The 14,489-nt window shown below is 34.0% G+C and overlaps 1 protein-coding gene across 1 annotated transcript in view; it reads left to right on the top strand.

Annotated features, from left to right (window-relative positions):
* TMEM232 (transmembrane protein 232) overlaps nucleotides 1-14,489 on the top strand; it is a gene marked incomplete at both ends in the record, with an annotated part of 246,091 nt that overhangs the window by 19,720 nt on the left and 211,882 nt on the right. The window contains 6 exon segments of the mRNA XM_082652465.1: nucleotides 2,220-2,325; nucleotides 4,126-4,188; nucleotides 4,191-4,262; nucleotides 4,265-4,278; nucleotides 9,397-9,496; nucleotides 11,765-11,919. Coding sequence (XP_082508591.1) covers nucleotides 2,220-2,325; nucleotides 4,126-4,188; nucleotides 4,191-4,262; nucleotides 4,265-4,278; nucleotides 9,397-9,496; nucleotides 11,765-11,919 — 510 coding nt within the window.

Below are 14,489 nucleotides of genomic sequence, written 5' to 3'. Positions count from 1 at the left end.
GAAGAGATAAAATTGTCATTGTATGCAGATGATATGATACTCTATATAGAAAACCCTAAAGACTCCACACAAAAACGATTAGAACTGATAAATGAATTCAGCAAGGTAGCAGGATACAAGATTAACATACAGAAATCTGTTCCATTTCTTTACAGTAACAAGGAAATATCAGAAAGAGAAAGTAAAAAAAAAAAAAATCCCATTTAACATCATGTCAAAAAAAATACCTAGGAATAAACCTGACCTAGGAGGTGAAAGGCTTACATGCTGAGAACTATAAAACATTGATAAAGGAAATTGAAGATGATTCAAAGAAATAGAAAGATATCCAATGCTTTGGATTGGAAGAATTAATATTGTTAAAATGGCCATACTGCCCAAAGCAATCTACAGAATTAATGCTATCCCTATCAAATTACCCATGAGATTCTTCACAGAGCTAGAACTAAGAATCCTAGAATTTACATGGAACCACAAAAGACCAGAATTGCCAAAGCAATCCTGAGGAAAAAGAATAAAGCTGGAGGCATAACCCTCCCAGACTTCAGATAACACTACAAAGCTACAGTAATCAAAACAGTGTGGTATTGGCACAACAGACATATGGATCAGTGGAACAGAATAGAGAGCCCAGAAGTAAATCCACACACCTAGAGTCAATTAATCTTCAATGAAGGAGGCAATAATATGCCATGGGCAGTCTGTTCAACAAGTGGTATTGGGAAAACTGTATAGCCACATGTAAATCAATGAAGTTACCCTCACACCATAAACAAATATAAACTCAAAATGACTTAAAGACTTAAATATAAGACATGACACCATAAAACTCCTAGAAGAGAACATTGGCAAAACATTCTCTGACATAAATTATACCAGTATTTTCTTAGGTTAGTCTCCCAAGACAATAGAAATAAAAGCAAAAATAAACAAATGGGACCTAATCAAACTTATAAGCTTTTGCACAGCAAAGCAAGCCATACACAAAATGAAAAGATAACTTGTGGACTGGGAGAAAGTATTTGCAAGTGATGCAACTGACAAGGTCTTAGTTTCCAAAATATACAAAACAGCTCATACAGCTCAATATCAAAGAAACCCCAAACAACCCAATCAAAAAATAGGCAAAAGACCTAACTAGATGTTTCTCCAAAGAAGACATACAGATGGCCAACAGGCACATGAAAAGATGCTCAACATCACTAATTGTTAGAGAAATGCAAATCCATACCATAGTGAGGTATCACCTCACACTGATCAGAATGGCCATTATCAAAAAGTCTACAAATAACAGATGCTGGAGAGGACATGGAGGAAAATGAGCCCTCCTACATTGTTGGTGGGAATGTAAATTGGTGCGGCCACTATGGAAAACAGTATGGAGGTTCCTTAAAAAACTTAAAATAGAGTTACCATATGATCCAGCAATTCTACTCCTGGGCATATATCTGGAAAAGATGAAAAGTCTAATTCAAAAAGATACATGTACCCCAATGTTCATAGCAGCACTATTTACAATAGCCAAAACATGGAAGCAACCTAAGTGTCCATTGACAGGTGAATGGATAAAGATGTGAGATATACATATATATATATATATATATATATATATATATATATATATAAAAGAATATTACTCATCTGTAAAAAAGAATGAAGTATTGCCATTTGCAGCAATATGGATGGATTTGGAGATTATCATACTAGGTGAAGTAAGTTAGAGAAAAATATCATATAATACCACTTACATGTGGAATCTAAAAGAATAATACAAATTAACTTATTTACAAAACAGAATCAGACACACAGACATAGAAAACAAACTTATGATTACCAAAGGGGAAAGTGTCAGGGAGGGATAAATTAGGAGTATGGGTTTAACAGATACACACTACTATATATAAAATAGATAAACAACAAGGACTTACTGTACAGCACAGGAAACTGTATTCACTGTCGTGTTATAACCTATAATGGTAAAGAATCTGAAAAAGAATATATATTTATTGATGTATATGTATAACTGAATCACTTTGCTGTATACCTGAAACTAAAACAATACTGTAAATCAACTATATTCAATAAAAACAAGTAACATATTAATAAATTATAAATAATAAAATAAATAGAATAAATAAAATATAGATAATAAAAATAAATAAATATTAAATTTAAAAGCTGTACATTTTTGTTTGCCTCTTTTATCTTCCCCATAACAGAGGAAATTGGGTCTCAAAACCTTAGGTACTGGGAGGCATGTACATCTTCCTATGACATGGACTGAAGTAGTATATCTGGCTCAGTGCAAAGGAGAAATCCAAGATGGTATGTCCTCTAACTGAGCTCTTCTTAGTTACCCTAAGTGTTTTCTAGATTAGAAGTGAAGGCATAATTTGAGAACTTTAATATTTAGAAATTGTGCAGGAGCCAAGGAAAATCTGCCTTTCTCTATTGAAATACCTGACAATGTTTTATTATGAAAGGTCCTTTTGTAATTTTGAATTTATGAATTTGGCTGCTCAACTTTTTAATTGCAAAATTGTTTTAAAAACTTTTGCTTAGCAGAATCTTTATTGCTTTTTTCTAAAATTAGTAACTAATTAAAAAGTAATATAAAATGTCATTTAGTGATTTTCAATAACACTAGGCACTATACAGAAATTCGTTTCTGCATTTTATAATTCTTACTCATAAAACATTAACCAAATGGCCATTTGTTTTTCACTTGTTTTAAACAGCCATTTTACTCATTACCTTTTCATTTATCACGTATTTATGTCTCCTTTTAAACCACCCTCCAACCAATCTAAAAAAGAAATTAAAAAACATTATTTTTAAGGAAATAAAGTTTCTTCTATATTATTCTAAATTTTATGTGTATGCCTTTTAAAATGAGTTTTAGAATGTTGACCATATGAGGTCAGAGAGTATTTTCCCTTATAAATTGGGTTTTGTAGTGCTATCTGGGAGCTTTCAAGCAACAGGAAGAATAAGAATGATTTTGTATTTAACTTGCCTTTATGGCACTTCATCACAGTGCTATCCACAGCCTGACCCTATTAAATGTTTAAATGATATTGAAGTAAACAATCTCGGCTTTCCAGCAACCAGCAGCCCCTTGCTCTTCTTTGTCAATTAAACCTCAGTTTTGTTCATGAAAGCGCTTCAAAATCTTTGTACAGGCACATTCTTGGAGATATTGTGAGTCTGGTTCCAGATCACCATAATAAAGTGAATATTGTAATAAAGCAAGTCACATTAATTTTTTTGTTTCACAGTGCATGTAAAAGTTATGTTTACACTATACTGTAGTCTGTCAAATGTGCAATAGCATTATGTCTGAAAATGTACATACATTAATTAAAAAATAATGCTGTTGGAAAAGTAGCACTGATAGACTTGCTAGACGCAGGGTTGCCACAAACCCTCAATCTGTAAAAAATACAATATCTGCAAAGCATAATAAATCAAAGTGAATAAGATAAGTTATGCCTGTAATGACATGAGGTGCAGTGTTCTGTAGGGCCTTAGCACTATATTCTTCCTTGTTCAGCTCCATTGGGCCTTATTTCCTCTGCTTTGATTTTCTAGTCTTCTACTTTTCTCTTTTATAGCACTTATCTTGAGCACTGTCTTTTGTCATCCAGTTCTGTCCTATTTCCCCACCATTATATATGTGGCCTAGTGATCTATTTTGTGTGAGGTGGAGCTCCTAGGGCATTTCTCTCTCTCCTTGCCTCTTCCCCCTCCCTGCCCTCCCCCACCTCTGTAGTCTCTCCGGCTTAGTGACTTCTGAGTAGTTGAATGTCCTACATGGCAGCTTAGAATTCCAAAGGTAGTATCTTGACAAAGAGGTAGAGGGGGCAACTGTATTGCCTTTTCTGATCTAGACTTGGAAGTCATACAGTGTCACTTCTGCCACATTCTATTAGTTAAAGCAGTCACAAGGCCTGCTCAGGTTCAAGGGGAAGGGGGCATAGACTTCACCTCTTGATGGGAGGGATGTCAAAGATATTAAAACCACAATGTGGTCTTGGTGACTGAGCAAAATAGTTAATTAGAAGACTTAATTGTAGTATGTAGAAAAGCAGCATAATTTATAAATTATACTTTTTAATATTTCAGAAGCTTTAAATATGCTTTATGCTTCCCTGGACCATGCTACCTTTGATTACGATCTGCCTGCCTTAATTTTGTTGCGGAATCAGTTTTGTATAGACTCTGTTGTGATGCATTCCTAAAGACGTACTTATACTCAGTTGAATAAAGCTGGCAAAGGTAAGTTTTAAAATAATTTTAATGTGTTTTAATTGCTACATGTAGTACATCTAACCACATGATATCTGTTTCAGGAGCTAAACAGGCCATTTGGTTTTATTACAGAATATTCTCGTTTGGTAGCTTATTTTAATCTCCTCTAAATGTGGACATTACATTATTGCTTGATATGCAGATGGAGGTAGTTGAGAAAATACAGCTTCACCAACTATGTAAGAAAATAGCATTTAATTGAAAATCAAGTTTGCACTTATTTCTGAGTATATATAGCTTTTCTCCTCTCTCTATTTTTTTTAACATCTTTATTGGAGTATAATTGCTTTACAATGGTGTTTTAGTTTCTGCTTTATAACAAAGTGAATCAGCTATACATATATCCCCATATCCCCTCCCTCTTGCATCTCCCTCCCACCCTCCCTACCCCACCCCTCTAGGTGGTCACAAAGCACCGAGCTGATCTCCCTGTGCTATGTGGCTGCTTTCCACTAGCTATCTATTTTACATTTGGCAGTGTATATATGTCAATGCCATGCTCTCACTTCATCCCAGCTTACCCTTCCCCCTCCCTGTGTTGTCAAGTCCATTCTCTACACCTGCGTCTTTATTCCTGTCCTGCCCCTAGGTTCTTCAGAACTTTTTTTTTTTTTGATTCCATATATATGTGTTAGCATATGGTATTTGTTTTTCTTTTTCTGACTTACTTCACTCTGTATGACAGACTCTAGGTCCATCCACCTCACTACAAATTGTTTCTTTTTAAGGCTGAGTAATATTCCATTGTATATATGTGCTACATCTTCTTTATCCATTCATCTGTTGATAGACACTTAGGTTGCTTCCATGTCCTGACTATTGTAAATACAGCTGCAATGAACATTGTGGTACATGACTCTTTTTGAATTATGGTTTTCTCAGGGTATATGCCCAGTAGTGGGAATACTGGGTCGTATGGTAGTTCTATTTTTAGTTTTTTTAAGGAACCTCCATACTGTTCTCCATAGTGGCTGTATCAATTTACATTCCCACTAACAGTGCAAGAGGGTTCCCTTTTCTCCATACCCTCTCCAGCATTTATTGTTTGTAGATTTTTTGATGATGGCCATTCTGACCGGTGTGAGGTGATACCTCATTGTAGTTTTGATTTGCATTTCTCTAATGATTAGTGATGTTGAGCATCCTTTCATGTGTTTGTTGGCAATTTGTATATCTTCTTTGGAGAAATGTTCTCCTCTCTATTTTAAGGATTGCTAAATGCCACTTTTCCATTTAAAAATGCTGACTGATAATTCTTACATTGTTGCCCGATTTGAGAAGATGAGTTGTTCTCTCAGTATTCTATGTCATTTTAGAGCCATAAGGTGGGAAACCATGTTTATGTAGCTCATGTTTCATAAGGTCCTAGAAGACATATGGTTCTACTTCCTGTGATGATCAAGGTTGCCTGCTGCAAAATTTATTATTAGTCAAAGAAATTTAGCTTAACTAATAGTTTTATTGCAAAGAAAAGCAAGAAGAATAATTTTAAGAATAAAGAAATATATACATATGTATATATCTCAGTTGACATACGTGTATATATATCATTTGAAATTAAGTATGGTATTATTTGCAAAAATATATTTTCTCCTTATTTAATTTTGTTTATGAACTGTTAGAAAATGAGCATGAAGATATTCATGAGTCAGCCACGGCATTTTTGGAAGATATGTATTTCAGACCTTATAAATTAGGTCTAGATCTTCTCTGATATGTTTGGGGGTAAAAGACTTATGGACACCAGGCAGGATACAGAGAACACATAACAGAAATTGAACATGCAAAGAACTGATGCTTTGCTAGAAGAACAGGAGGCAAAGAGACAAGTAAAATTATAATGTCTTTTTCTTCTTTCCTCTTTATTTCCCAAACTGTTCATTATGGCGATATTTAAGAGCTTATATTTATATAATTATTTGGGGATTTCAAATTTATATATAATACAAAAAGATGGGTATATTAGTTTATGATGGAAAAAGAGTGGAGTGGAAAAACATAAAGTGGCTTTTCTTTCCTTTCCTTCTCAGCCCCTTTACTGACCTTTTTCCATTTCTTGCCTTTTATATTTCTGCCAGCGAAAAAAATGGCTATAAAATAAAGTTTTTGCCATTGCACATATTGCTTATAATTTACGTATACCATGGATTCATTGAATTTTAAAAAGATGCCTGTATCCTCTCATCTGGATGTTTAGACTATTTGCATTGCACAATGATCAGTGCTTTAGCTATATTAGACATAATAACTTATTTAATTTTTGCAAAAGTCCTAAAAGGTAGGTGCTATTATTATCCACCATTCCACAGACTAGTAGGCATTGAGAGTCTAAGTGAATTACCCAAGATCTCAGCAGAGAAGATTTTGAAACCCACAGTCCAGTGGACTCTCAGCTATGATTCTACTCACTTACCTTGGCTCTCAGATTTACTAATTTTAATGCTTACTTTTTATTGTTCTAGATAATATAAATTAGCTAGTAGAAATCAGCATGCTTTATAAGTGCCTTTGATTTCAGGCAAGAAGCCATTTCAATTATCCTGCTTGTCTTTGTAGGAATTTCATTATATATCTAACCGTCAGTTGGAAACTTCCCTTTTGATCTTTTCTTGTTGAGAGAATGGTGTATTTAATGGTATTGCCATAAAGGCATTACTCATCTTAATACACACCATTTTGTTTCTCTTTTCACAAAGAAGTATGTAGCTCAGGGTTGGGAAGAGCCAGAAATACCTGATTCCCTAATATTACTTACTTTCCAATTTTGTGTGCATTCTTTCCTCATTGTTTTCCTCTGAGTGTAGAATCTTAACTACTGATGTCTACTTATTAAAGTATAGGAATAATATATAAGCAACAGTAGTTTTAATATATTTTATTTTATTTTTTATTAATTAATTTATTTTTGGCTGCATTGGGTCTTCGTTGCTGTGCGCGGGCTTTCTCTAGTGGTGAGCGGGGGCTACTCTTCGTTGCAGCGTGTGTGGGTTTCTCATTGCAGTGGCTTCTCTTGTTGTGGAGCATGGGCTCTAGGCACGCGGGCTTCGGTAATTGTGGCACGCATCCTCTAGAGCACAGGCTCAGTTGTTGTGGCGCACGGGCTTAGTTGCTCCACAGCATGTGGGATTCTCCCGGACCAGTGCTCGAACCCGCATCCCCTGCATTGGCAGGCGGACTCCTGACCACTGCGCCACCAGGGAAGCTCAGTTTAATATATTTTAGATAGGAATATAAACAGTGTTCTTCAATCTTCTATAAAGAACATAAAACACATCACTAACTATTACAATGTGATACATAATAAATATTATTCAGCATTTCTATTTCACGGTTAGATAACAGAGAAATGAAGATAAGAAAAGATGAAAAGAGAAGGAAAGAAGGGGGTGAAAGAATAAAGGAAGAAAAGACAGGGTAGCAGGGAAATAAACTGACAAGCAGAAATTTACTCTAGGAGGCAAAGCTTAAGTTGTCAACCTACAGAGAGAGTATGTACACAAATGAAACATGAGGACAGATGCATAGAAAGTTCCAGAATTCCTCAGAGATAAAGACTGGCAGACTTTTCAACAAAAATCTGGTTTTTCAGAATATTACAGATGAAAGCTTTTAAAACCATTTTTCCAAGCATAGTTGTATAGAGTTTCACTTCTGGATAAAGTGGAACTCATGACCAAATTGGTGTATAATACAGCAGTTTTGCAAACTGATATGTTGATTATGTATTTTTCTCTTCAGACCCACTTTAAAATTTTAAAGTATTGCTTTCAATATCCTTCTCTGATCCCTTGCAAAATCTTAAATTATTCTTCCTCTGATGAATTTATTATTTCCAACTTTAATATTCTCTCTTAGAGTATTGCAATATTCTTTTAAATGATCTGTTGATCTCCACTTCCTGCTCATCTAACTTCAGTCTCTTGGAGAAGCATAGTACTATATCAAAGTGCTTTATACAAAGAGATCCCTTGGCATGACATAAACATTTTATTTTTATTTATTTTTAAAAGTCGATAAATGGTACATGTTTATAATTTATGGATGTATTTACAAATATTCATGGTGCATTCTTAGAATTTATTTTAATGATAGAAGTTTTTGAGAAAAATATTTGGAAATCACTGCTGTAATAGAAAGTTCATGTCTTTTGATACAAAACACACAGTCCTGGGTTTGAATTCCAGTAATGCTACTTATTTGCTTAATAGTCTTGGGTGAAGCACTGAGACTTGGTAGAATCATCTTTTGAATTTAATTTTATTTTTTTACATGTAGCTCTAATAATACCCTGCACTATTGTTAAGATGTTAAGAGGATTTGCATATATGTATATCTTGATAGTGATATAATGGTAGTTATTATTATTATTTGGTCCTTTTCCGTAATCTTATGATTTAGCAATTTAGGCATTTACATTCCATTTATTTCTATAGTGTGTGGTTTTTTTTCTCATTTTCTGTGAAATCTTGTATATTTTTGCAGATATTTAATTTTCTGTTGTCTATGTAAAACAGTTTTAACTATACATGTATTTTAAACTTCACAGAAGTACGATATGAAAGTGTGTATTTAGTAATGACATTGTGTGTGTGTGTGTGTGTGTGTGTGTGTGTGTGTTTTCATGAGGGAATGGGGACTTCAGTACAACATACTATGCACAGGCAGAATATTTCTCAAAACTATTGCAATCCACATTCATCTATATACTGAGACAAGGCACTGTGCAATGTACTATGATACTCTTTTATTTTACTTAAAAATCCCCTTTCTATTGATTTCATGACTCACTTAAGGGGCATGATTTGCAATTTGAAAAATACTGTTCTAAAGGACATAGAACAAAATAGTATTCAGTATTGGTCATTATATGTAATGGAGAGAAGATTTATGAATTTTTTTTTTCTGAACCAGTATTTTAACCTTGATACAAATGTTTTAAAGTTATTTCAAAAGCATACAATCACAAATGAATTTGAAATTGTTTCATCAAAAGCAAATGTAATGATAAAATGGTTTATTTTCCTTATGGTTTTTAAACATTTATTGATGCACCACAAAAATGCTTTTTTCTTTCTTTTTTGACAGATTGGCTATTTGGTCTTCTTACGACTTTTTATATATTTCCTTCATGGTCACCTGAAAAGTTTTAAACAACATTTACTTAGGCTTCAACCATATTTATACGGTAGACTGTCTTTTATTTTCTACATTTATAAATATTTTATGTTATTTTGAGAAGCTCAGACTGTCACTATAAAGAGTATAGGCTGTATTTTATTTTTCGTGAAAGATAATGGATGCAGTACTGAAGAGCACAGCTTCTGGGTGAGACTGCTTGGGTTTTACTTTTAAATTTCCTACTTAACTAAGCATATGAACTTGTCCGTGGCTCAGTTTTCTTATCTGTAATATCTAACTCACTGGATTTCAAGAGAGTTAAATTCATATTTTAGTAAGGTAACCATAGTGGTGATGTAGTTGCTGGACTGGAGTAAGGAGAGAGTGGACTCAGGGGGTCCATTAGCTATGACGTTCGTACAGGCAAGAGATGTTAAAGGTATGAACTTCTAAAATGGGGATGGATAGAGTAAAATAGTTTTGAAAAGTGTTTAGGAGATAAGAAACACTGAACTTGGTGATCCCTTGGATCTAAGCTATATATAAGGGAAAGTGACAAATTCAGGATGAATCTTAAATTTTACATATTGACTAATAAGGTCAAGATAATGGTGCTCTAAACTGAGAAAATTTTGGAGAAACATTTGGACATACTGAATTTGAAGGTCACTCAGGTGTATATACCCAGTTGGAAACAGAGGTTTGGAACTAGGGAAATAAGTGAAGCCTGGGAATCACTTATTTCATGGGTATCAACATGGATCATTTGACAGTCATCACTGTTAACGTGGATGAGATAACCTGGGAATGGGAGGTGGTGGTGGGGAGAAATTTATTCTAGTAGTAGAGTCTTGGGGGACATAAACATTTAATAGATTATTGGAGTAACAGACATCAACCAGTAGAGAAGAATTAGTAGAAAAAAGAGGGAGTGATGATATAGAAAGCCAAAGAGGGGAGAGGCAAGAAGATCAACATTATCAAGAGCTGTAAAATCATTAAACAATAGGAGGTCTGAGACGGGTGATGGGTTTCTGAAGTCAGAGAGTCATTGTTCTTGGGAGCATTACCGAGTAGAAGCAAAGTTCAGATTGGAGGTAAACAAAGAGTGAAGGGAAAGTTTAAGCATAAGACAAAGGTGGTGAACTGTTTTAAAAAGCTTAGCTATGAAAGGAAGGGGAAATATGTCAATAGTTTGGATGAAAAAACGAGGTCAAAAGAGGAGAAGTTTAATACGTTGTAGGATAAGAAATCAAGAGACTCAAGATGCAAGAAAGGGAGTAATATTTGGTGGGAAAAGCCATAGAGGAGGGGAGTAGAAGGTAATAGTGCAAATGTTTTGGATACAAGTTTTGGTAGGGTCTGAAACCAAGGCATGGCTGTAGATTGACAGTATAGGAGTTTGTGTCTACCGTATCACTTGTTTTGCTTTCTTCATTACATTATAAATCTCTTTTAACTCCTCACAGTGTTCAACATAGTGATTCATGAAATATTCAGGTAGTGGTGGCAAATATGTTTTGAAAGATTATTTGTATAAAACTTCAAGTTCTTACACTGGCTTGTTATTGTTGATATATCACAAGAACACCAACATTTTGTTTCATGTAAGGATAAAATCCTAGATATTGCCCTCTTATCACATGCTGTTAAGTGGAGCCCTACTGAGGCTACATGTTCAGCAACAGGTGGATTCCTACCTGAGGCTATTAGTTACTGCTACTACCTACCCATACAGCCATCCAATAGATGAGTGTTTATTACTAATTTTTCCATTGTGTCGGTGGACTAAAACTCAAAGATTGTTTAAAAGTTTGTAAAAAGAACAGCACAGAGATGGTTCTGTTAAATACCACATAGTCTTATGTTAAATGACATAATTGTTGCTGTTATTAAACTATATATTTTTAAAAATCAACAACAATGACATCTTGAAAAGAATTAAATTGGAGAATGTTGGTTTAAAAGCAATGACATTGATTACAATATCAGATTATCCATTATGAATAGTATCTATTCTGACTTGATTTATTTTCAGCTGGAAGTTTCCAGGGATTGTTGTGTAGTAACTATACTTAATTGGGCATTCAACCATTATGAAATTGCTGTTCTGAATTACATAAACTCTTATGCATGAATTATTTACCTTGTAGTTTTCTATTATACCACCAGGGGTCATACATAACATTATTAATCTTCAATAGATGGGGAAATATACAGCAGTTTCAGCCTCTTGAGTACTGAATTTAATTATATTTTAATAACTAAAAGACAAATGAAATGCAGTGTGAGATGTTAATGAAATATTTCTCACAAATTATTTTTCTTACAATAACACTTTCTTTCTCTGGAGAATTATATTGCAAGTATCCAAACATCTTTTCAAATGTGCAGTGTATTCTGAAAATCATGGAAATTGTATGTAAAAGAGAACTCCTTTCTCAATCAATTTTTAGCCCTGTGGAAGACAAGAATGTAGATTCTGAGATGGTGAGTATATCCTAGCGCATGATGAATCAGATCAGATTACTATGCTTAAATAATCATGCTTGCTAATTCGGTAACATGGCTGAAGATGAATTTAGCTGCAGGGGAGAAGTGAACAGCACAGACATTAAAGTCATGTGCACATTTCCTGGACAGTAGTTAGTAGGATCAGTAGTGGGGCATCAGTATCCACCACTACTACTTTAAATGGAGTAATGCCATAATACCTTCTTCCTTATCGATTCCATCTCACCTGATTAATTAAAAATTGCAACATAATTTAGATTGACTTTCAAATGAACATTTTAACATATTACATTTTTATTAAAGGGAGAGTGTGTAACGTACAGGCTGTTAATGAGAGCAAGTGTAATATTTTTATGCTTCCATGATTCATATGTAATAACATTTAATATGCTATTAAAATCAACTGAAATTTTTTTAATGGTTCAAAATTGAGAAAGTAATACCTGGTATATGACAAATCTCCTTTTAATTTCTAACTTAGATATTAATGATCAACATTAGAGAAAACTATCTGTCCCAATTATATATAATTCCTTGGTATGTAATAAGCTATTATTATACAAACAGAACTCCAGTGTTCATATACCTTATAGCCTGATGTACTTCAAAAGTCAAACTTCAGTCTTTGGGGCTTGTAATGCCTTTATTTCCTTTTCTCACATATATTCCAAAAGAAAGCAGTGAACACTTCAAAACCTTGATTCTTTTATTATTTTATTTTTTGTTATATATACTTATTATTTTATAATTTATAAATAGAAATGTTTTTATAATAATTTCTTAAAAAGGAGAAAAATGCATTTAATATGATGCTAGTTGGAACAACTAAGGAAATTTAAGGAAAATTCTTTTTTAAAATAATTTTGCCTGTGAGCTGCCTCACAGTTTCCCTGTGCTTCCCTTGGGCCCTTTCCACAACTATCTGAAATTTAAGTCTATAAGGAGGAACATTTAACCACATCTATTTGTGTTCTTTCTAGGAGTTAGTGTTTTCTTTTTGGCTCATAACTTGGTAAGCCATTTATATAAAGAGTGACGTATACTAAGCCATTTGAACCATTTGGTTACGCTTACTAATGAACACACATTGCTTCATGCATAAAAAGGATCTTGTTTTAAAGTTTCAAAAATGTTTTGACAATAAATATATAACCTAAGATACTGAGCAATAGAAAAAGCACTGACTTTCAAGAGGGAGGGCCTGTTCACCAATTGACTTTGTGATCCAGAGTAGGTCCATTAAGCTCTCCAAATCCCCATTTGCTTATCTTTAAAAAGATACCATTGGGTACTTCCCTGGTGGTCCAGTGGTTAAGAATCCACGCTTCCACTGCAGAGGGCACAGGTTTGATCCCTGGTTGGGGAACTAAGATTCTGCATGCTGCGTGGTGCAGCCTATATATATATATATATATATATATATGAAGTGAAGGAATAACTTCAAAAAATAAAAAGACACGACCATAATCATTATCATCATCCTCGTCATATTTGCCCTAACTAATCTACAGAGTTGTTGTGAAGATTGCAAAAAAGCATGTGCCTTATAAATTATTAAGAGCCATGCAAACATAAATAATTATTATTGAAAAATATACTTAGGAACTCACTTTAACTTAGGCAGTTAAATGTAATAATTTTTAAGGACATGCTTATGCTGACTAATTGTGCTTAACTGTGTGTAGTTAATTGTGTTTAACTTAATATAGTGATGATTTGAGTGTTTTTCCTTTAAACAAATAAGATCCTGTGAAATCTTGACAACATGAGTGTTCCACCTTTGAGGTCGGCAACTTTCAGTGTTAATTCTGCTTCTCCTTGAATCAATCTGTTTTTGTCACTCTTGGTGCACATATACAGCAAGGAAATGGAAGTTCACTGCTTCTATACAGTTAAGATCTACCTTGGTTTGAAGTGAAATAGGCAAGAATGTCAACACATGAAAAGAATATATCTGCTTATAATGGGACAAGTCACTAAGTCTCTGCTTTTTTCCACTTTTTAGAACAAAGGGGCATAGTTTCAGTCTTTTTAAGTTCTATTTCACCTCCATACATGAGATTCTATGAAGGGATTATAACAGAATTTAGCCTCTCAGACTTATTGCCCTCCTTTGTCTACTCCCATTACCCCATAATATAAAGAATATAAAAGGTAGTGTAGCCACAGTGCTGCTGAAAATGGCTAGTTCAGCTGATTCAGCTGATTCAGTGGTGGATGGCATATTTTACTGTTGTCCTCCAGTTTCAGCCCATTTTCTCCAGTACAGTTTAATCTAAGCCAGGCTCCCTAGTTCAGCTGAGTATTTACCCATTCAGTACCCATCTGTCTCAACTTCTGGGAGAAGTAAGGGTGAAGAAGAGAGAAAACTGGGACTATAAAAGATATACCTGTATTCATCCTCTCTCCCTTTATTATTCATATGCTACAGTAGAGGATTTGTGGGTTTATTCCTACAGTTCGTATCCTTCAGTAATGCTAAAGGGTCCATGACAGCATATTTTGGCCACTGTAAAATACTTTATTTTTAATATATTATAAGCATT

This window comes from Grampus griseus (assembly GCF_964374135.1).
Source record: "Grampus griseus genome assembly, chromosome: 3".
In the NCBI taxonomy this organism is placed as follows: Eukaryota; Metazoa; Chordata; class Mammalia; order Artiodactyla; family Delphinidae; genus Grampus; species Grampus griseus.
This window is presented reverse-complemented; position numbering and strand designations above follow the sequence as displayed.